Here is a 21,986-nt window from a genome sequence, read left to right as displayed (position 1 = left end):
ACACAAACAGCTACCCAGTGCTCCCCTTCACTCCCAGCCTAACTACGAGTCCACCGGAGGATTCAGCGGGAAATCAATACAAAACACATGTGAGTGCACACAGGATTGCATAAAGCCAGGATGGAATTGCACACGAGTGTGTGTGTGCACAGGGCTGCACAGAGCACATCCCCCTATTGTCCACCCTATAGACATATCCCTCCCATATCAGAGAATCATAGAATGGCCTGGGTTGCAAAGGACCGCAGCGATCATCTAGTTTCAACACCCCTGCTGGGTGCTGGGATGCCAACCACCATACCGGGCTGCCCACAGCCACATCCAGCCTGGCCTTGAATGCCTCCAGTGATGGGGCATCCACAACTTCCATTCCCCCTTGTCCTATCACTATCCACCCTCATAAACTGCCCTTCCCCCTCCTGTTTGTGCGCTCCCTTCAAGTACTGAAAGGCCACAATGAGGTCTCCCCGTAGCCTTCTCTTCTCTAGGCTAAACAAGCCCAGATCCCTCAACCTTTCCTCATAGGAGAGCTGCTCCAGCCCTCTGATCCTCACAGTGGCTCTCCTCTGGACCAACCCCAACAGCTCCACATCCTTCCCAGGCCTGGACACAGTACTGCAAAGAGGACCTCACAAGAGCTGAGTAGGAGGGGACAATCACCTCCCTCTCCCTGCTGGCCACCCCTTTGTCAATGCAGCCCAGAACACACGTGGATGTATCTTTTTTCATACTTAGATTCCCATCTATGTACATATATAGACCACACCTACACCCCCACCATCTGCTAGAACTCCATATTCCTCCCCATAGCACCCAACAGCCCCCAGGAGCCCCATATCACCCTTAGGCCCCCACAACCCTCTCTCTCTCTAGACACCACCCCTTCAAGCCCATATCTGGCTTGGAGATTGGAGGATCTGGCCTGTAATCTGCCCATATCCTCCAATAGCTCCCCACAACCCCTATACATCCTCAGAGCCCCCTAGAGCCCCTAGTCCTCCTATGGCCCACCACAGCCCCATATTCCCCCTAGAGTCCCCCTCAACTCCCTGTAGGTTTTTACAGCCCCTGCACAGCTCCCTACAGTCTTATATGACTACCTAGAGTCCCCCCACAGCCCCCTACTTTCCTACATCCCCCAGTGGCCCCCCCACATCCCTCTACGACCCCTGAAGAAAAAACAAAACTAGAGCGGTGTAGTTAGAAAGAGACCATTGAAAACAAATGCAAAATGCACACCTGCACAGGCTCACAGGGAAAACTCCAAGAGAAGCAATCTACACAGAGAGATCCTTTCCCAGTGGCATTCCCCCAGTCCCAAATCCCCCTCTGGCCCCCCACAATCCCATATCGCCCTCTCCCCCCTTTCCCCCAGCCCCATATCCCCCTCTGGCACCTCCACATCCCCATGTTCCCCTGTGGCTCCTCCACAGCCCCATATCCCCCTCTGCCCCTCTCCCCCCCACCCCTCAGTCCCATATCCCCCTCTGGCCCTTCCCAGTCCATATCCCCCTCTGCCACCCCTCCGAGTGCAATATGCCCCTCTGGCCCCTCCCCCGCTACCCCATATCCCCCTCTGCCCCTCTGCCCCCCACCCTTCAGTCCCATATCCCCTTCTGGCCCCTCCCAGTCCCACATCCCCCTCTACCCCCCCCTCCCAGTCCCACATCCCCTCTTCCCCCTGCCCAAAGCCTCATATCCCCGCTCTACCCCCCCCTCCCAGTCCCATATCCTCCTCTGCCCCCCCCCCGCCAGACCCATATCCCCCTCTGGACCCTCCCCACAGCCCCATATCCCCCCTTTCCCCCCCCCCCGTCCCATATCCCGTCTCAGCCCCCTACCCACAGCCCCATATCCCTCCTCTGCCCCCTCCCCAGTCCCATATCCCCCCCTGCCCCCTTCCCCCCAGTCCCAAATCCCCCTCTGCCGCCCCCCGCACCATATCCCCCTCTGCCCACTCCCCAGTTCCATATCCCCCCTATGACCCCTCCCCCCCGTCCTATATTCCCCTCTGGACCCTCCCCCCCAATCCCATATCCCCCTCTGCCCCCCTCCCCCCCAGTTCCATCCCCCCTTCTGCCCCCCCCAGCCCTCTCCCCGCACCAGTGCCGTTCTCCCCGCACTCCGGCGGAGCTCTCCTCAGCACTCGCTGCCGTGGTGCCGGTTTCCGTCCCGATGCAGCTCGCACAGCCCCGGCTGCCGCGCCGGTCCCGTTCGGCCTCGGACCGCGCTGCGGGAGCCGCACTCTGTGTGGAGCCGCCCCTCCAAACGGCCGGGACGCAACGCTGGTTCCCGCGCACTGCGGCTCAGCCAATCGGAGCCGGCGGAGCTGCCGCTGCCCAATGGGAGGCCGGGGGAGGGGCGGACACCGGTCAGGAGCTGGGAGCCAGGAATGGCCGCGGGGGGAGGACGGAGGTGTGAGGGAGCAGCATCCAAACAGCAGGAAAAACAGCACTGAACGGCAGCACAAACCACAGACAGGAAGCTCGGGCTGATCGAGAGCAGCACCGGGATGCGAGAGATCGTTTGCTCCCATCCACAATGGCAGCACAGCTCCTGCTGCAGGAGTGCCTTAGGAATCCAACTCCATCACCACAGAGCAGAGATCAAGCAGGTATGATCGTGGCGTTCCTGAGACCCCATGAGCATCAGCCCCTCCCCCTTGCGCCTGCGTAGTGAGTGGTGGGGGTGGGGGTGGGATGAAGGCTCATCGTCTTCCTCGCCTTCAACTTTTTCACTATTCAGCCGTACAGGAGATGCCCCTAATGGCTACAGCTCCAGGAGACAGCCAGCTGAAGAGATGATCCATTGATGTTATGGAGCCGTTTCTGCTTTCATAACAGCCTTGCTATCACATGAATCACGTGTGTTTTGAACATGACATCTACGGATGCAGATGTAAGTTCCTCTCCAGTGACTGACGTGATTCTGTTCACTCCACGGAAAAGTCAAGGTACGTACATTCTGGAAATCTCAAACCGATGCTGTGAATCAACTTGGCCAGGCGTAAGTTCTTAATGTAATGTAAAAACGTGTTCTGTGCCGTGCATTAAGCAATTACTTTTTCTAAGGCTATTTAAAGAAGTAGTAAAATAAATAAATAAATGGCTCGGGTGCCAGAGACATCCAAACTCTGAAAATCAAAAGTCACACTGACAGCATCAGAAATTCTTTCAGCTGCAGTTATTCAAGCCTTAACTTTCACCTTGGATTCTACTGAATTCCAGACAAGATCCTAGAGCTCCTGAACTACGGAAAACAACTAGGAAGGAATGCTGGGAATGGGACAAGATGGGATTTATGTCATGTTATGTTATAGACACGAGTTCTAAAGCAGCATAAAATCCAAAGCAGCAGTGACGGGCCAGGGAAGCACAGAGAGAGGTATGTAGCCAGCAGTGCTCGCTTGGCAGGATTACAGAAGACAGCCGTGGAACCAAATGCTGAGTACCCTATGACACTACCCCTGCCACACAGCTGGAGAATTGCCTGCACTGTGCTGCTTTGCTGAGACTGAGGCTTGACATTTGGTGGGGAGGGGAAAGTGATAACAGTGGCTTTGCCCCCACCCCGTCTGCCAGCTGTTTCTGATGCTCGGAGAAGCAGCAATGGCATGCTCCCAGTGTGATTACTTAATCTTTTCAACATACAGATAAATGGAGTTTCCACAGTCTTAAGACTAAGCAATATTTGATGCTTACATGAAGTAACTTGCTAAAGTGTGTCTAAGGAAGAAACTGAAAAGGTATTGATGGTGCGAGATAACTGGAAATAACCTGTTAATTACAAAACTGTTGGATGCAACAGCAACATTCGCTTTTGTTTCCTGAGGGTGACCAGGAATTAGCACTTACTTAGCCATCAGTAACACGGTGTAGAGATCTCAGCCTGGGAGACAGCTCGTTGCACAAATGGCAGATGTTAATGCTCTCATGCCATGCAGCAAGCACAACATTGGTTTTTTGAACTAGGGTTTACAGCACCTTTCTGGGCATGTGATACTCACTACATAAGTGATTACATCTGTCATGAGCAGCCTGTTTTGTATCTTGTCATGGATAGTTACCTGGTCTATTAGGTAATGATGCACTTGATAAGTACAAAGGTGTTAATGTCTTAATATTCTGTTTCTTCTCAGAATACTGACCAAAGGAATAAGTTTGATGTCAGCAGTGGAGAAGCTGTGGAAAAAGCTGGCAAAGTCTTGGAGATGGTGTCTCAGTAAGTATGCTGGGAGTGGGGGGGGAAATAAAGGATGCTTCTTTCTTGCAATTTGCCACCCTCACATCTGGTCATGTTACATAGGATGATAGTTACACAGGATCACGGAATACCGGCATCTTCACGATCTTGCAGTTCTTAAAACAGAAGTTTCTTGGACAATTTCTGCTCTGAGATAGAAATTCAGAGAAGAGTAACATTTATTTATTTATTTGTTTGTGTGCTTACTTATTAAATGCATGAAATAAATTAGTTGTTTTTCGATTTAAAGCAGTGTTTTTAAATGCATCAATCCCCATGATGAATGCAAAGAATTAGCTAGTCCCTTGCAAACTAAAGCAAGCTTTCTCCAATAGTTTGAATACTGATGTATCATCCTTTCAGTGAGTGGGAAGTATAGAGTGTTTAAGCAACAGGAATAAGTGTTTGTTCTTAAAGCGCAGTTGAGCATATGAGTGTGAGGAGAAAAAAAAACACATTCCAGTGTGGGTGGTTTAATGTATATTTTAATTAATGAGTGTTTCCTGTATTTCTATTCAGTGGAGAAATGGCAGATGTGGTGTGACAGGAGAAATGTCCTTTACAGGAGAGTTAATAACAACAACACCTTGTCTTTTTACTTAGTCCTTTTAAAGAAGGCGAAGGATGACTATACAAGGTTTGATCAGACATAAAAACACTTCAGCATTTAGTTCTGTTATTATCTTCCTTGCTGTATAACGTGGCTCTCGGTGTAAAGGCATAGAAGAAGGTGGTAGCTGTAGATACATCTTGTATTTGTACGCCAGTAAGATTATTAAGTTATTGTTATATTCTTATAAAGTTTCTGATACCTTTCATAGCCTTTGTTAAATTAGGTTGTTCTGCCTCTAGAGCAGCTACGAATTTGAGAAGTGCCTTTGTGAGTCAGGAAAAGATCTGTAGCGTAGTATCCCATTTCCAGTGGGGAAAGAAAAGAACGGTGCAAGCATACATTTTTACTTCTCAAGCACTTCTACTGTCTCCATGGACTTAGCAGTGCATAGCTCTGCTTTATGGAAACGTATGTGATTTAGTGCTTAAAAAGGAAAACATATTTGCCTTAGGAGCCTTCCAATTTAAGATCCATAAGTACACAAGATGTATTCTGTATTTTTCCAGGTCTAATGACATGGCTGGTTCACAAGAAGGCAGCAAAGAGAGTGTGCTGAAACCAGCACCTTTCAAAAGAGGCCGAGTGCAGAAACCCAAACCAAACCTAGAAAGAACTGTTGCATGGAGAAAAGACCACAGACATGAAAAAGATCCTGAAGAGGACAAGCAGAAGGATATGCGTTACACCATGTGAATGAAAGCAATGATTCCTGCCACAAAGATGTAAGCTTCTCAAGCAGCTGCATAGATGTATTTTTGCTGGGCAGTGGTAAGAAAGATTTACCACTTAATCTGTAAGCATAGTATTTGTGTGTCTTATTCCTTCCAGTTAATCTGAATTTTTCTTACATTTGCTGACCTGTCTTGAAGGTACAGGTTCTTGATGTTTGATGTGATCTTAGTTGATCTTTTTCATGGCGTCCCTTACTTTGCTCTCCTTCTAGCTACTGCTGAAAATTAAATACAAGCATGTGAAATGTGATTGGAAGGATTTGTCTTGTCCCATGCCATCAACTGCCTGTTTGGTTTTTTAGGGAGTCTGGTCCTGAGATCCAAGAAGACAAAACTGTTACTTCATCAGTTCGGTTACTGAGGAGTCGATTCCATAGACCAAAGCCAAATTTCAGAACAACAAGTAGGAAGGAAGAGATGGATATAAATAAAGGTGTATCGCAGGAGGATGCCAACAAGAAGGAAAGTTTGATGCAGAGTAGTCATGAGTCTTGCGTCCCTCCAGATGCAGATGTAAGGCTTTTTCTTTTTTTTGTCAGTTGGATTCCAGCTTCTGAGTTTGTGAAACTGATAGAAACACTTGATGATGTAAAGAAAAGATAGATTAATCTTTTTAGAAACCATATATTTTTTCAAAAGCTGTGATTTTCTGTGTGGGAACTCTTGTACTTCCAGTTGTTTCTGACCTGAGGTGAACTTCATGAAATGACGGTGATGAAATAAAAGTACTGAAAACATCTACTGAAACCTACATTTCAAGGTGTTTAGTTAAAGAAAGACATACGAATTTTTCTTGGGAAGCCTGTGAAATGATTAGGGAGCAACTAAAAGGAGATGGTCTTTTTGGACAGGAAGTGCTCTGAGGAGCGATTAGTACTGAGCTTTGTGGACATAAAGCTATCTCCTTTTTGGGTTTAGTACCATGACTTGCTTTTGCTCATATTTGTTTTTCCTATTTTTCAGAAAGCAGAAAAAAAATGTGAAGTCCTGCAATCATTGGAATCCTTAGGAAAGGCAGAGTCAGTTGGCCCACAGGATGTTTCTGAAAGCTCAAGTTTTAAGTCCCCAGACACACTTTCTGGATCAGAGTGTGGCAACATGGAGGCCAGTCTACCTGTAGATAACCTGAATGAGACCTCACGTACTAATGCTGGGTAAGGGTCTAGCTGCACTTATACCTCGACTAACAAGGAAGGCATTTTAAGAGGAAACTGTTCTGCTGATGGATTTCTAATTGACTAAGAATGTCTAATAAAAATTCTGAATGTTACTACTTGTAGATTTAACGCTAGTTGTATGAAAGCCCTAGTTACTGCTATGCTAAGCATCACATGAATGAATGTTTACTTTAGATTGAGAGAACAGTTTGTGCTGTAAGGGATCTTAAAGACTATCTCATTTCAACTGTCCTGCTGTACCTCCCACTAGATCAGGATGTTCAGATCTGCTAACCAAACTAGCCTTGAACACCTGCCTCTAGGTATGGGGCACCCATAGCTCTGGGCAACCACCGCTCTTCCAGGCTCCTGTGAAGTCTATCTCCGTGCTTATTATATGCCCACTTTAAATATTGAAATGACTCAATGAGGTTTTCCCCCAGCCTTCTCTTTTGCAGGCTGAAGGAACTCAGTTCTCTGTCTTTCTGCACAGGGGAGACTTTTGTGGCTCTGATCATTCTTGTGGTACTTCTCTGCACTTTCAGTAATAGATCTACATATTTCTTGTGCTGAGGACCCCACAGCTGGATGCAGTACTCTCCATGGGCTCTCCTGAAAGCTGAGTAGGTGGGGAGAAACACCTTCCCCACCCTGTTGGCTTCTTTTGGATGCAGATCAGCATATGACTGCCTCTGGGCTGCAAGTGCATGTTGCCAGCTCGTATCCAGCTTTTCATCTCTTAAGCCCTTATCCACTGTGCTGCTCTCATTCAGGTCACCCTCCCAGTCTTTACAGGTGTTGGGCATTACCCCAACCTTTATGCAGGATGCCGTGCTGCGCTTTGTTGAGCTTCACGAGATGCACATGGGCTGACTTGTTGTGGGTTGTCTGAATGGCATCCCTTCCTTCTTTTGTTTCAACTTCACCACTCAGTTTGATATCATCCATAGTCTTGCGGAGGATACACGCAACACCACTGTCTCATTACTGAAGCTTTCTCAGTATGGACTCCTGAGAGATGCTGTTTGCTACTGCTTTGCATTTGGACATTGAGCTGCTAACTGCAATTCTTTAGATACATCTATTCAGCCACTTCCAAATCCATCTAGTAATCTGCTCATTACATCCGTATCTCTCCAATTTAGAAGCAAGAGTGTTGTGGGGGATCCCTCCCCACACTGTGTTCCTTGATTTATTTTGCCCAATGGAAAGGTAGTGACTATAGCATACTTCCCTGACACCCATTAGGTGCACCAAAACAATTTATTAAATGTATTCTGAACAAGATTTTGCACATATATCTATAATCATATGTATTCTAAGCAAACAGTGCACTAGCCTCAGGCTGATCAGTGCTCTGCAGGGGGTGGGGGGAGCAAATTTGGGTAGCAAAGGTTATATGACCTGATGTGTTCATTGCAGGGTGGGGACTGAGGTGGGGTGGTGTCTTGTAAGTGGGGGTTCTTAGATTGGCTAGGGGGAGCTCTTAATGCTGTCCTCTAGCATCCTGACTTCCATGATAAGTGGGGAAGGGGGTGGAGGAGGGAAATGAACTGTTACAAACAGTATGGGAGGAGCAATTGTTGAAAACTAAGATAAAGTTGTACCTCGGCATTTTCCATGTTGTCTGTTTGCAGATATCCTTGTCTCATTCATCAGAGGGGATGCAGTTTCTTTCTTACACATGTTCTTCGTGTACCCATTAGAATCCCTTGCCTGTATCAGCTTAACTTTCCTGATCCCATTCCTATGCTTCTGTTGGTATCCAAGTATCCCCAGGGTGTGTGTCTCTACTTCCACTGGCTGTGCATTCCCCCTTACATTTCAGTTGGACTGGGAGGTCCTGGCTCAGCCATGCTCTTCTCCTGCCTTCTGTGCCCACTGTCTTGAACATGGGAATCAAGAGCTCTTGTGCTCCAAGAAAGATGTCTCTAAATATCTGCTGGCTCTCTTCTGCTTCTTTATCTATGACAGCTGTTTGCAGGAGAATCCCATTAACAATTAAGAATTTCACTTCCTTAAAATGTAGGGTCCTTACTGTACTGCTCAGCTAAAATCATGAATTCCACCAGCACTTAATCACTGCATTTTCTCTGTTTGGACTTTCCTACCACATGAACTAAGAAGTTATCCTCAGTATACTGCAAGAGTCTCCTTGACTGCTTGCAGCTTGCTTTGACACTTTTCCAGTAGATGTTAGGGTGGTTAAAATCACCTGGCAATATCGGGGGTTGGAAGAACTCTACATCAACACCCTCCACCCAGTAGGAAACACCAACTACGTAGTTTTCTTGCTTGGTTTGGTCTCTAATTGTCACCCATACTCCACAGTGGCTGCTGGCTCCTGGCTTTTACCCATGCTACATTGGTAAGGAGACGCCTTCTATTGCAGGATCACTTTGCCATCTTGTTATTTGTGAGCATTTATGAGTCATTAAGAATTATTTCTGTTGTGGAAGTAGTTAGTAGATGAATGCCTATACACATTTGCTGAAAAAAAAAAAAGGATTTGTGTGCGTAATTTAACACGCAACAGAACTTTGCATTTGTGTAACATCTTTCAAAAAGCAAGCTGTGTTTTATAAAAGTGAACCTGTGCTTTTTGATGACGTGCTTTTGTATTGAATTGGATATTGTTTGTTTGTTTCTGGTTGTCTTAGCACTGATAGAAAAATCCCAGCTCGAGGTGAAAGTAAACAAAGACCTCTTCAACCTGTCCAATTAGTGAGGGGCGGATTCCAGAAGTACAAGCCCAACTTGGGAAGAGGTGTTAGAAGGAAAGAATTACAAATACCAGAAAATAATGAGGATAAGAAATCTGAAGCGGATGACTTGGAGGTGCAACAAACTGAGTCTGCTCGTCAAGTGTCAGCCTTTGTAAGTATACTAAGAATGGCTACTTTGCCTTCGAAAATGTGATTCCAAGTTACATGTTCTATCTTGGGCAGTTGTATTAGAATATTTAACGTTCATTCCCTGCTCTGAGAAAGGCAATAGAGCTCAAACAGATGATGTCTCACAGCTGCTTAGGGGACCTGATTTTTGTTTCTGAGTAAATATGATCAGATGACGATTTATTCTTTGAAGATTTATCAGTGTGGCATGTGTTTATTCACATATGTGTCTGGCACATTTGAATCTGAAATCTTTTAGGTAGTTGTTTTCAGATGCTATAGACACGACAGACTCAGTCAGTACACCAGGAAGTTGTGTTTCACAGAACTTGAGGAAAGAGAAATGACAGGAGTGTCTGGAATGAAACTGTTTTCATCTTTCATGTATTTTCTGTTTTAGTTTTAGATGCTATTAAAAAGAGGAAGGTGTAAGAAAGGGAATGAAAATTGGGAAAATACTTGTATTCAGAAATGATATGTATATATGTATGTAATGAAAGTCATATAAAAACATTTAACAACATGTTATGGATCCAGTAAAAGAGTATGTTTTTACTAACAGAGAACGTGAGAAAACAGTAGGTGCCTGCTTTGTTGAAGGAAAAAACCTGATGTATCAAATGTTATTTGTACCTGTCACTTTACTTCTGTCCATGATGCACTGAAATATAATTCATATATGTAGTTATCTATCTCAGAAAAGTGTGTTCATCTAGATAGGAAGGAATCTGTATGTTTGCATGTCTGCTATGGAATCACAGAAATGTAGGGGTTGGAAGTGACCTTTGAATATTAGCTAGTCTTAACCCTGTGCTAAAGCAGATTCCCTACAGTGAATCGCACTCAGGTGGGTTTTGGATGTCTTTCGAGAAAGTGACCTCACAACCTCTGTGGTCAGCCTATTCCAGGGCTCTGATGCTCTCAAAGTTAAATATATATATATTTTTTCCTCATGTTGTACACAACTTTCTGTTTTCCAGTTTGTGTCCATTACCCCCTTGCTGGGCATCACTGAAAAGAGGCTGGCCACATCTACTTTGCAGCTTTCCTTTAGATATTAACAAGCATTGCTAAGATCCCCTCTCAGTCTTCTACAGTCTGAACAGTCCCAGATCTTTCATCATTTCCTCATACAGGAGATGCCCCAGCCCCTTAGTCATCTTTGTGGCCCTCCACTGAACTCTCTCCAGGACTTCCCTTAACCCTGTTCCTTAAGAGACTCTGGAAAACCTGATTAAGAATCTGAGTTCTGCAAATGGACTTTCACATACACCAGAATTATCATTCAATGGATATTTCGAGGAAACATAGCAGGATTTGGTTGCAATTAAAGTTGTGAAGACTGGAGTCACTTTTGATGCCAGTCTTAGCCCTAGAGGCAGATTCTGTTCCTACTAAGAATTCTTCGTAGTACCTTTGTTTTTATTACTTGCTTTCATTTTTCATCAGTACAATTTCCAAGTGCTTACATACCATTATAGAGGATCTAGTCTTCTGCTCTCTCTTCTACTTTTTACATTCTTCAGCTTGTCTTCAGTCTGATCTCCAGAGGCTAGGTATAACTAACCATGATATGCCAGTGCTGTATAAAGTTGGCCTATTTATGTACAGAATGGTATTAGTTTAAATTATGTCTGAGGCCAAATAACCTGTTAAGACTGATACTTATTGTCTAAAATGATATCCTGTCAGTTTTGTATGAAATTAGTCATCTATTACTCAGGGAAGAACTGCTGACTACTCCTAATGCTGTTAACAGAAGCTTCATTTGTATTCCCATCCATATTTTTGCTGCTGCAAGCTATAATCCAAGCCCTAAGCTCAACTTCAAGTATAATGGGGTTTAAGATTGTAGGTCCTACCAGATCTCATGACAAGAAAAATATTATTTCCCATTCTAAATTCTTCAGTGCTCATAAGGACTTATTTTCCTAGTAATGCTTCTGGTCATTTGTCACTCAATTGGTCCAGGATATATAAAGACACATGGAAAGGATCCAGAATAAAACTGTAGGATTTTAGCCATGTTTGTACAACAGCTTAAGCTGAAGCCTTCAGAGGTCTGTGTCTCACTCCAATTATTGGAAGAGATGGTTCAATACACACATATATATACCCAGAAAAAGATGAAGACAGCAAACAAAGCCAGTGTTTTCCAATTGATTTATTACAATTGATTTTATTTATTATTGATTTATTATTGAAAGTTGGGGAGAAAAGAGAAAAATTCTAGCAAATGATTTATAGAGCAAGGATAGTCCCCATCAGGGATCCAGCGGCGTCTTGTTGGTCTGCAGGGAGGCAGCAAGTTGGTCAGTGGTATCTCATTTGATATGCAGTTGGGTAGAGGGGTACCTGCTCTTCCTTGGGATCTTATCCTCTCTATTGCATCCTTTCCGTTACCGGGGCAACACCTGTTTGTTGGGGCACTCCCTAGTTAGCAGGGGCCTCGTGTTCTGTTTGTCACAGTGACAGTAGCAGTTGAGGTACTCGCATCTTGCTCGTACTCGCATCTTGCTCGTCAGGAGGAACAGCACATCCATCCTCTTACCACTGCGCTCATGGTAATTAACCATTAACTCCAAAAGCTTGCTGAGCGGGTTCTATCTCAGATGGCTGCCACTGAGCAAGCTTTGAGCCAAAAACTGTTAACATTCTGACTTGTCAAACTGTTGAGCTTTGCTCACAGAGGCAGCCAAGCTGAAGCTGAACAGGGTGATATTACTTTATCCCTTTCTCTTATGCAGGAGAGTGCTTGAAACGATGGTTTCTCTGTCTTTTACTCCATCATAAAAAACGTAGTACTTCAGTAACTCACAGAATTTTCCCAAAGTAGTTAAAATTTTACTTGAACTGCATATTCAGTCTTTATGCATTCTTCTTTTTTTTGGAGAAGAAACTCACTGGATGGGAACTCTACTTCTGTAACAGATCAGTCTTTCGGAACATTTTTGTGTCATTTTATAGTGATAAGCTGTTGTTTTAAAGTGATGCCTTGTATTCCTAAGGACTGTCAGCTAGCCTAAATTCTCATTTAGTCTTTATAAATCATCAGTTTTGTTAAGCTGTCAGTGTGAGTTAGAAAAACCTTCTGCGGCAGTGTCCAATAGGTCACAAGCAAGTACTGCTGCATAAATGTAAGCATTAATCACATGGTTTATCTATTTAAATACTGAATACTTGATCAGATAGTTTCCTATACCAGGTCGCACAGGTAGGTGTCCAGGCGGGTCTTGAATATCTCCAGACTCCACAACCCCCTGGGCAGCCTGGTCCAGTGCTCCGTCACCCTCCCTGTAAAGAAGTTCTTGTGCACATTCGAGCAGAACTTTCTATGCTCTGGTTTCTGGGTGTTTATACAAACATATCTGTTTATATGTTTATGCAAACATATCTACACTTACAATATTATGAAACTGAAATTTTTTCAGGCGTTCAGTAAGAAGAAGATTGATGATCGAAAAGAATGGTTAACAGACTTCATGGAGGACAGTCAACAGGGTTGGCTACATGGCCGTCCTGAAGTGAGTCCTAAAGAATAATAACAAATCTTGTGGATGAGATTTAAATGTAACAAGGTGTTTGTATTGAGTGAATAATGTATGTGGGTTTTTTTCAGCCATTTTTATATAGTCCAGCGACAACACATTTGACCTACGATGACATCGTTAACGAGGAGACGATCCCTTTCTCAAATTCAGACAACGAAGGATCTATTCCCTCCCTTGTTGATGGTAAGCTGACAGTTTATGATGATTTGTTGGAATATTCTCTTTTATTGTTTTTTTAAACTTGTGATTTGGTTTGAAAGCCAATCTATTTAGACAGAGTTTAGAAGACTTCTGTATTTTTGTTGTTGTCATTTATACGCTGAGGACTTGTGACAGTTCTTCTGGGAAGAAGTTTAAACTGATACTTTGTAGCCTTTAAGCTTAACCCTGGACATTACAAGTACTTTGCTTCTACTTAAGCAGTCAGAAAAAGCAAGTCTTTGAAGTGCTTAATAATTACAATTCAAGTTGTCATCTGAATTGAGATAAAAATGAAAGGATGAAATGTATTCTCCCATCGTGTAGCACAAACACTCTTTTAGTGCTTACTGATCCTTCATGCAGTCATCCTATGGTTCTCTAAATCAGATTTACTAACTCTTCCTTTGCAATGGCGTATGAAAAGAAGCAGCTCTTACTGCACAGTTTGTGCTTCATGTGTAAAGCTGTCTGCAGGCAGCATGAACAGAAATTTCTGCCTGTATTTTTGTCAGTCTAAATATGCTCACGAAGATATGGTAAAAAAGACCTCGAGGTTTCATAAGACAAAAAAGAAAAAGCATTTATCTCCAGTTTCCAACAAACTTTTTATAGCCGTGGTATTCAGCATTCTTGATGCTACAAGCTCACACCAAAATATCTAATGCTGCAAGAGCATTTATCTGTACAGAAGTGTAAGAAAACTAGAAGGGAACCTTTCTATGAGGAACACATGTATTATATTATATTATAGACACATAAATAACATGTATACATAATGCAATCTAATTTCTATGTGTATATGTATATAAGATGTAAACATACATAATTGCTATTCATGTCACTGTTAGCTTTGGGTCTAATTTTGCTTCTGATCATGGATCTCTGAACTGCTCGGAAGGTCAGATTCTGTTCTTCACTATCACAGGTGGTAAACAACAGGGTGTTCAATTGGCAAATCTCAGAAAAAAATACAGAAAAAGAAAATTTTGACCATGTCTTAACAGTTACAGCTTTCTTATTTCCTGGTGATTTTCCTCTGTGAAGGAAATCCTGTTACTGTCATTATGCTAGAGAACATGATACAGACCCATTATTTAAAAAAAAATAAATAATTGATTTTATGTACCTAAATGAAGGGGAGACTGAAGTCATGTCTTTTTTTTTTTCAACTTTTGCTCTTACCTAGGTTAGTAATGCGTATTTTAATGCATTTTAGTAGCGTATGTGAGTTGAAACAATGAATAGATGAATAAGCATGTTTTGGTTATCAGTTACAGGTGGTATGCAGAAAAATTATATGGTTCCTTCCACAAAGAGAGTGTACTTCAAGTGTACAGGTCCATCAAGTGTACCTAAATGATAAAGATCAAAGAGAATGGTTTCTTAAAACTGTAAAAGATCTAGAAGGGATAGAAATAGCACGTATTTGTATTTTAACAGAAATAGTTAACTTTCAGAGTGCTTTAAAAGAAGTGTAAGCTACAATTACAGTTGTCACTGCTGGATTTGTGTTGATTCTTAGGAAAAAGATTTTGCTTGCTATACTGGAAAGAAACAACTATTAACTTGCAGAGGTACATTTAGGATGAATTTCTACTTCTTAGAATAGTGTTGAGTGCTACTGGCTCAAAGGGTGAAGTTTCCACTCTTTGGGTGACTTTTTGTTATAATAATCATTTCTATTATTATTTCTATTATTTTACAATAATTGAAAAGAATTTATTTTGTTCAAATTATAATTTTACTCTAAAGTTTAAGCTTCTTTCCAGAGTTTAGAGATGAGAATAAAGCAAAATCAAGTTGTTTTTTTTTTTTTTTTGTTTGTTTTGTTTTTTTTTCCTTGGAAACCAATGCTTTTTTATGTGTTGAAAATGGCATCTTCTTCTTACTAGGTTTAAAACCAGGGCAGCGCAAAGTTTTGTTCACTTGCTTTAAGAGGAATGATAAACGTGAAGTAAAGGTTGCTCAGCTGGCTGGTTCTGTTGCTGAAATGTCAGCTTATCACTATGGGGAGGTGAGTACGAAGAGTAGAAAAGCTGTGAGAATTTGTAGCCTGTGTACAATGTTTACTGTATTAAAATTCCGAATCTTTTGACTCAAAGTAGTAATTACAGATTTAATTCTAAAGAGTTTGAGCCAAGCAGTAAATAATTTAAAAAGAAAATGTATTTCCATTCCTTCCAAGTCCTTATGCAAGGTGGTATTACCACGTAGTTTATGGATTATGGAGAAATGGTAAGTAAATAATTCCATAGTAAACTTCTTCCAGATTCTCAATCACAGTAACTATGTGCAATGGAAATTTTTGGTGTTGAGCAAAAAATAGAGTACAGTGTTCTCCAAAACCTGATACAAGATTGAAACAACGGTTATTTCTTACTCTTGTTTATTTGTGTTTATCTGGAATATCAACACGAGTTGCCATATTCATTCTCTTTCCATCCTTTCATCTTTGCCTTTGAATGCAGTGAGATGTAGTTTGTGCAAGAGAAAGCAGGTGCAATCATTTTTTGCCCCTTGAATTACTCCAGAAAAGTGCGTTAAAAAAAATCGAGAAAACTTTGGGTTTTTCTAAGCATTGAGTACAAGGACATTTAATTCAGGGAGGCAATGTGGCTATGAAAGAGGGAGCATTATGCTTTGCCAGTAGCTCTAGTAAGAGGCTATATTTCTTCCTCAAGCTGACTTCTTTGAAACTGAGGTCAGGCCAGTCACAGAATTCCTGGGCATTGAAAATCTGCATTATTGACTGATTAGGAAAGAGTGTACTTCTAATGTTTATTTCTGTGAACATGTATTTTCTTGCAGCAAGCATTAATGATGACTATTGTCAACTTGGCTCAGAACTTTGTTGGAAGTAACAATGTTAATCTTCTACAACCTATTGGTCAGTTTGGTACCAGGCTTCATGGTGGAAAGGATGCTGCCAGCTCTCGCTGTATTTTCACTATGCTAAGGTAAAGATATTGTCAACGGTTTAAGCTTTTGAGAAGCTTTATTCCTGAAGTAGTCCTTTCACAACAGTAAAGGATTTTATTTATTTATTTGTATTTTTTTATGTGAAAGGGATAGGAGATTAGTCTATTTTGATAGCTGTTAGTGCTCAAATTTTGCCTTATGTTTGTAAGTGTGGTTTTCCATCTTGAGTTTTCTGCAGAGATTTTCTACGCATAGAACTGCTGTAGAAAATGTAGCTTTCAAGGAATTAAACTTTGAATTATAAAGACTGAAAATGCTGTAGTCTTAGGTCTGCGTGCTGTGTGATCATTTGTTAGTGTATTATGTACATGCATAATTGGGAAGGAAGCAGACATCATCTGCTATTAGTATGCCATTCTATTGGGAAGAACTTTGTTTTCTCAGGAGGTGCGACATTACATTGTAATTTCAGCTTCAGAATGGCAAAGAATAGAAGACATGAAAAAAATAGGTCATATTTGGACACTCTGTGGGTTAAAGCACTTATACATGAAACCAGTGGGACTCCAGTTAAACAGATTTTTATTTTCTTTCTTTTTTAAAGCCCTTTAGCCCGGCTTCTTTTTCCATCAGTGGATGACAACTTGCTGAAATTCCTTTATGATGACAACCAACGTGTAGAGCCTAGATGGTATATTCCCATCATTCCTATGGTTTTAGTAAATGGAGCTGAAGGAATCGGTACTGGATGTGCTTGCAAACTCCCAAACTATGATACCAGAGAGATTGTAAACAACGTCAGACGAATGCTGGATGGCTTAGATCCCCATCCCATGGTAAAAATAATATACACTAGCATTTTATACATTTGGTAATCAAATCTAATTTTGTGCTTAGGAAATGTAGTCATATAACTCCATGAATGCTTGATTAGTGAAGTAGTTGAATTGGTTGAATTGTCTGGTAATTTTGCCTTACTTGACTGTTGGAAAGTGATGTGGAGAAGTTCATCTTGAAGAAAAGAAACAGTGCAATTTGTGGATTTCCAGTTATTTCAGAGGACTTTCTGTTCTCTGTTGACAGTAAGACTTCAAAGTTTCAAGTCCTAAAGATAGTCATTTTGCATGGGAGTAGAGTAGAAAGTTGTGCTGCTATTTCTTATACGAGGTGCAAGTATTTATCTTCAGCCAAATATAAAATTTCCACCGTCTTATCCAAATCTTCAACACATCTGTAAGCATAGGAGAAGGTACTGTCACTGTTCAAGAAAGTCAGCAGCTGCTGAACTGTACGTAGCTTCTGCTCCTTTATTTGAAATTTCACAAGAAGTTCTTGGAAGTGGTGTATATTTCAAAAACACTTTGCACAGTAAGAATACTCGTGTGAACCCAGAACCTTTGTAATCAACAGCTAACGTCATCTATTTAACCTTTACAACTAATTGATAAGTGGGTATTGCTACTTTGTGTTGTCTAAGTCCTAGGGGCAGAAACATCTCTACTTAGATCACATTTCACTGCCTCTGAGAGTGCAATATCAGTTTTCATGACTCAGTGAATTTTCTTTTTCAAATACTTGGGAACAATAATTAGAATTTTTTTAATTAATGCAATCCATTGCCCTTCCCTTAGGACTCTTAGGCCTTCTGTGTAGTCTCAAAGTCAATTGAAGCCTCACTGTGATAGATGGAGGCAGAACTGCCTCTTTTAGTCTCCTTTCTGTATTCTGGTATGTGTTTGTGGCTGCATGGTAAACTGGGTAAGGGAATCAATTCAGTTAAAATAAATAATAACAGTAATTAAAAGTCTGTCACCACATTAGTTGATGTTTAAACTGAATGGGTTCCACTATCTTTGCCAAACAGCACATGAATAAAAGAAGTAAATGACTAGGGAAGGTAGCCCAGCTTCTCCATTTCTTTTAGTGCCGATGTAAACTTAGAGTGAGACTGGGGTATTTATGCACTTTCTGTCCGGTGTTAGCTGTGTTTGCTGTTTTCTGGGGAAAAAAAAAAAAAAATCATACAAAAGGAAATCCAAATTAAAAAAAAAAAATAAAAAATGCCACTTAAATAAAAAAAAAAATTCAAAACAAACAGAAAGAATCTCACAACCAACAAACCAAAGAAAGACAAATTCCACCTTTCTGGATTCAGCTACATCTTAATTATGTACCTACTCTTTAGGTAATAAGGTAATTGCTTCTGTCACTTGCACATGTGTATCTTTTTGGCTTTTTTTGGTAATGATAAAACCATGACATAAGATTATTACCAGCATGAGGGGCTGGTTGATGGATTAGCACAGTATAAAGTGATAGCTGTGTGGTGCATGGGGAAAAACAAATATCTTCCGTATCTTATTACAAAGTTTCTTAGTATCCCACTGATTTTTATTGCAATTTCAGCTTCCAAACTACAAAAACTTCAGAGGAACCATTCAAGAACTTGGTCAAAACCAGTATGTGGTCAGTGGTGAAATATTTGTGGTGGACAGAAACACTGTAGAAATTACAGAGCTACCTGTAAGAACATGGACCCAGGTAAGCTACAGTAAAGAAAAAAAGCTCTAAATTAAACAGTTTTATCCTACATGCAGGAGAACATTTTAGTCCACTTCTGATCATTTTATGCACTTGGAAAGAAACATGGTTTCATTCTTTTCTTTGCCTTTGTAAAAGAGGGTTCTACTTGTACCATCTCATCTACTGTCTATACTACAAAGAATCACTGCTTCTTCTGCTGAGTTAATACATAATTCCCTTCCCTTCCCCCCCCCCCCATCTTTTTATCTATTTATTTATTTATTTTTAAGTAGACTTTCTTGACCTTGTAGAATGGCTCTTATGTTTGTTCTAATCCCAGCTTTCATTTTGCAGGTTGTATTGGTTTAGTAAATTATCACTGGTTTCAGTTGTGGTACACAAGTTGAAATCTTAGCTTGGTTGTGAGCTTGGTTTAAAGAATGAGGAATCTAAAGAAGTTGAAATAAGTGTTTCTGGTTTTTTGCTATCTTTTTCTTAATAGGTGTACAGAGAACAGGTTCTGGAACCACTGTTGAATGGAACTGAAAAAACTCCAGCATTAATTTGTGACTACAAGGAATACCACACTGATACGACTGTGAAATTTGTTGTGAAGATGACAGAAGAAAAACTTGCAGAGGCAGAAGCTGCTGGATTGCACGAAGTCTTTAAGCTTCAAACAAGTCTTACTTGTGATTCTATGGTAACTTTTTTTCTGTTTGGCTATCAGAATATTTACAGTTGCTTGTTGTAAACTTGAATGTTTTTGTAGTGATTTTGGCATAAATGAACAAGTCTCTTCTTCATATTTGCTGCTGACAAAAAGTAATTGTGAACTGTTTGAATTCAGTTGTCTTGGAGATAATGCACGTCTTGCTTTTTTGACCATGTTGGGCTACTTGAATTTTGAAAGTTCACTGGAATTGTCTAGAATTTTAGTCTTTTTATGGCAGGTACTACTTTCAAACATTATCACAAAGCAAAAATACACACATGTGTGTGTTGTAAATGGCCTTGCTCAATCTATTGTGTAGATTATTTTTGAAAAGCAAATGCACCAGATCAAGGTGACTGTACTTTGCACAGGTTCGAGTAAGTGTAGGGACTACTGCTAGAATCTCTCTGTAAGGCTTGTATTTGTGTAGGAATCAATCTGTCCTGGTGTGAACATGTTAAAAAGTTAGATGCCTGTGTGAGTCCATTATGCATCCACCTACCAAACAGATACTTTAGACAGATGAATTCCCCTAGAGAGGGATTTATTTCTTTCAGCTGACTAGAAAGGGGTGCCCAGGGTGACTAGTCCACCTATAAATGTCTGAACTGGAGGTGTCAGAAGTCAGGCAGAATTGATTTTGCCTGTGAAGTAAAAATGATTTATTTCTTTGTACTTGAAGGATTTCTGAGATGTTTAAAGTGGCAGTTTTCACACTGGAGGTTAGAGATTATAAAAAATACTCTTCAACTGTTATACGATTATTATTATTATTATTATTGTTGTTGTTGTGAATTTAGATAGAATTGTAGTTTCATCTGAATTTTGGTGTCCTCTCCAGGGCTTTCTTGCTTGAAGATATAATCATAAATCTTATGTTAAGTTGACTTGTGACTAAAAATATAATCTATCTAGCTATGTGCTATATAGTCCCAGAGGAAGGTTTGAGCTCTCAGTCTTCAAAATGCTATTCTTCATATAGTGTGCATGTGAGAGCAATAGAAATAAACTCCTACAGGAAGATTAAAAATCTTGAGTTATGAAATCTCTTTCAAGCCATATGTTATCTATTTTGTAGGTGCTCTTTGATCATACGGGATGTTTAAAGAAGTATGAAACTGTGCAAGACATTCTGAAGGAGTTCTTTGATTTGCGATTACATTATTATAGTTTACGTAAGGAATGGCTTGTGGGAATGCTGGGTGCTGAATCTACAAAGCTAAACAACCAAGCTCGCTTCATTCTGGAGAAGATACAAGGGAAAATTGCCATAGGTGAGTTAACACTCTCTAAAATAGAACCAGGGAGAAATCTGGAAGTGATTTAAATGTCGTAAAATGTATTTGTATGTAAGACATTGACTTTCACAACACCGATTACTGACTTTGGTTTTTTGTTTGTATTGTAGAGAATAGATCAAAAAGAGACTTGATTCAAATGTTGGTTCAGAGGGGCTATGAATCCGATCCGGTTAAAGCTTGGAAAGAAGCACAGGAAAAGGTGAGGATCAGAAATCTCTGGATACATTTGATGCTGTTGTTATAAATGATATTCATTTATCAAGATGTTTGGTTTTGTAGTAGTCTGATTAATTTATGACACAACACTTTAACAAGATTAATCATTACTACTTTTTATTGGCTTTCATTCTTACAAATACGAATTTACATACAAATATTGCTGCATAATGGTGGTATTCCACATAGATAATTCTAAGAAGACAACTAGATGATATAAAGGTTGAGAATGAGAAGTTCATACATTCAGGGTTTTTATAGCACTTTGTATACTGCTATACAAAACTGTACTCGTTTCTAAAGAAACAGATGTACGTGCATGTCCAGAGAGCAAAGATCTTCATCCTGTGTGAGATAGCTAGGAAAATACAAGTTTCTGTAGCCAGTGGGATACGGTGCGTATTGCTAATGTTAGGTTCAGCTTTGTATTCTTACATCAATGACTAAACAGTCCAGCCATAAGAAATGACAGGAACATGGCTTTTTGGAAAAGACAAGAAAAAATTCCTTGTTACTGAATGCACGAGGAAACACCTTAGTAATCCATCAGGGTATTTTGGGGAATTGCTGCTGTTCATTTACAGAGCTAAGATTATTCATCTGTCTAAGTCTGAATATTTCACTTTAGGCAGCAGAAGAGGAGGACCCACAAAACCCAAATGATGATGCTTCCTCTGCTTCTGGATCGACTTCTGGCCCTGATTTTAACTATATCTTAGACATGTCTCTGTGGTCTCTCACAAAAGAGAAAGTGGAAGAGCTCATTAAGCACAGAGATTCAAAGGTTGGTACACTGTGAGAGGCTTCTTTTGAAATGATTTAATAATTACGGATGTGCCCAATTGTGAATGTTCAGTTCAGATAGTATTTACTAAGTTACTTGTAACTTATGATTCAGCCAACTCATAACGTAAAAACTTATA

The 21,986-nt window shown here is 41.0% G+C and overlaps 1 protein-coding gene across 1 annotated transcript in view; it reads left to right on the top strand.

The window, feature by feature from the left end:
• The first annotated feature begins 2,877 nt into the window (after positions 1–2,877).
• The window catches only part of LOC140264537 (DNA topoisomerase 2-beta-like), a 32,642-nt gene continuing 13,533 nt past the window's right edge, over positions 2,878–21,986 (top strand). Inside the window, exons 1-12 of the mRNA XM_072360389.1 lie at positions 2,878–2,953; positions 9,469–9,620; positions 13,069–13,161; positions 13,257–13,371; positions 15,282–15,403; positions 16,198–16,346; positions 16,913–17,144; positions 18,715–18,849; positions 19,334–19,534; positions 20,625–20,820; positions 20,955–21,046; positions 21,692–21,847. Of these exons, the coding sequence (XP_072216490.1) occupies positions 2,878–2,953; positions 9,469–9,620; positions 13,069–13,161; positions 13,257–13,371; positions 15,282–15,403; positions 16,198–16,346; positions 16,913–17,144; positions 18,715–18,849; positions 19,334–19,534; positions 20,625–20,820; positions 20,955–21,046; positions 21,692–21,847 (1,719 nt within the window). The remainder of the gene's footprint in view (positions 2,954–9,468; positions 9,621–13,068; positions 13,162–13,256; positions 13,372–15,281; positions 15,404–16,197; positions 16,347–16,912; positions 17,145–18,714; positions 18,850–19,333; positions 19,535–20,624; positions 20,821–20,954; positions 21,047–21,691; positions 21,848–21,986) is intronic.

The sequence above is a fragment of the Excalfactoria chinensis genome, chromosome Z (genome assembly GCF_039878825.1).
Source record: "Excalfactoria chinensis isolate bCotChi1 chromosome Z, bCotChi1.hap2, whole genome shotgun sequence".
Taxonomy (NCBI): domain Eukaryota; kingdom Metazoa; phylum Chordata; class Aves; order Galliformes; family Phasianidae; genus Excalfactoria; species Excalfactoria chinensis.
This window is presented reverse-complemented; position numbering and strand designations above follow the sequence as displayed.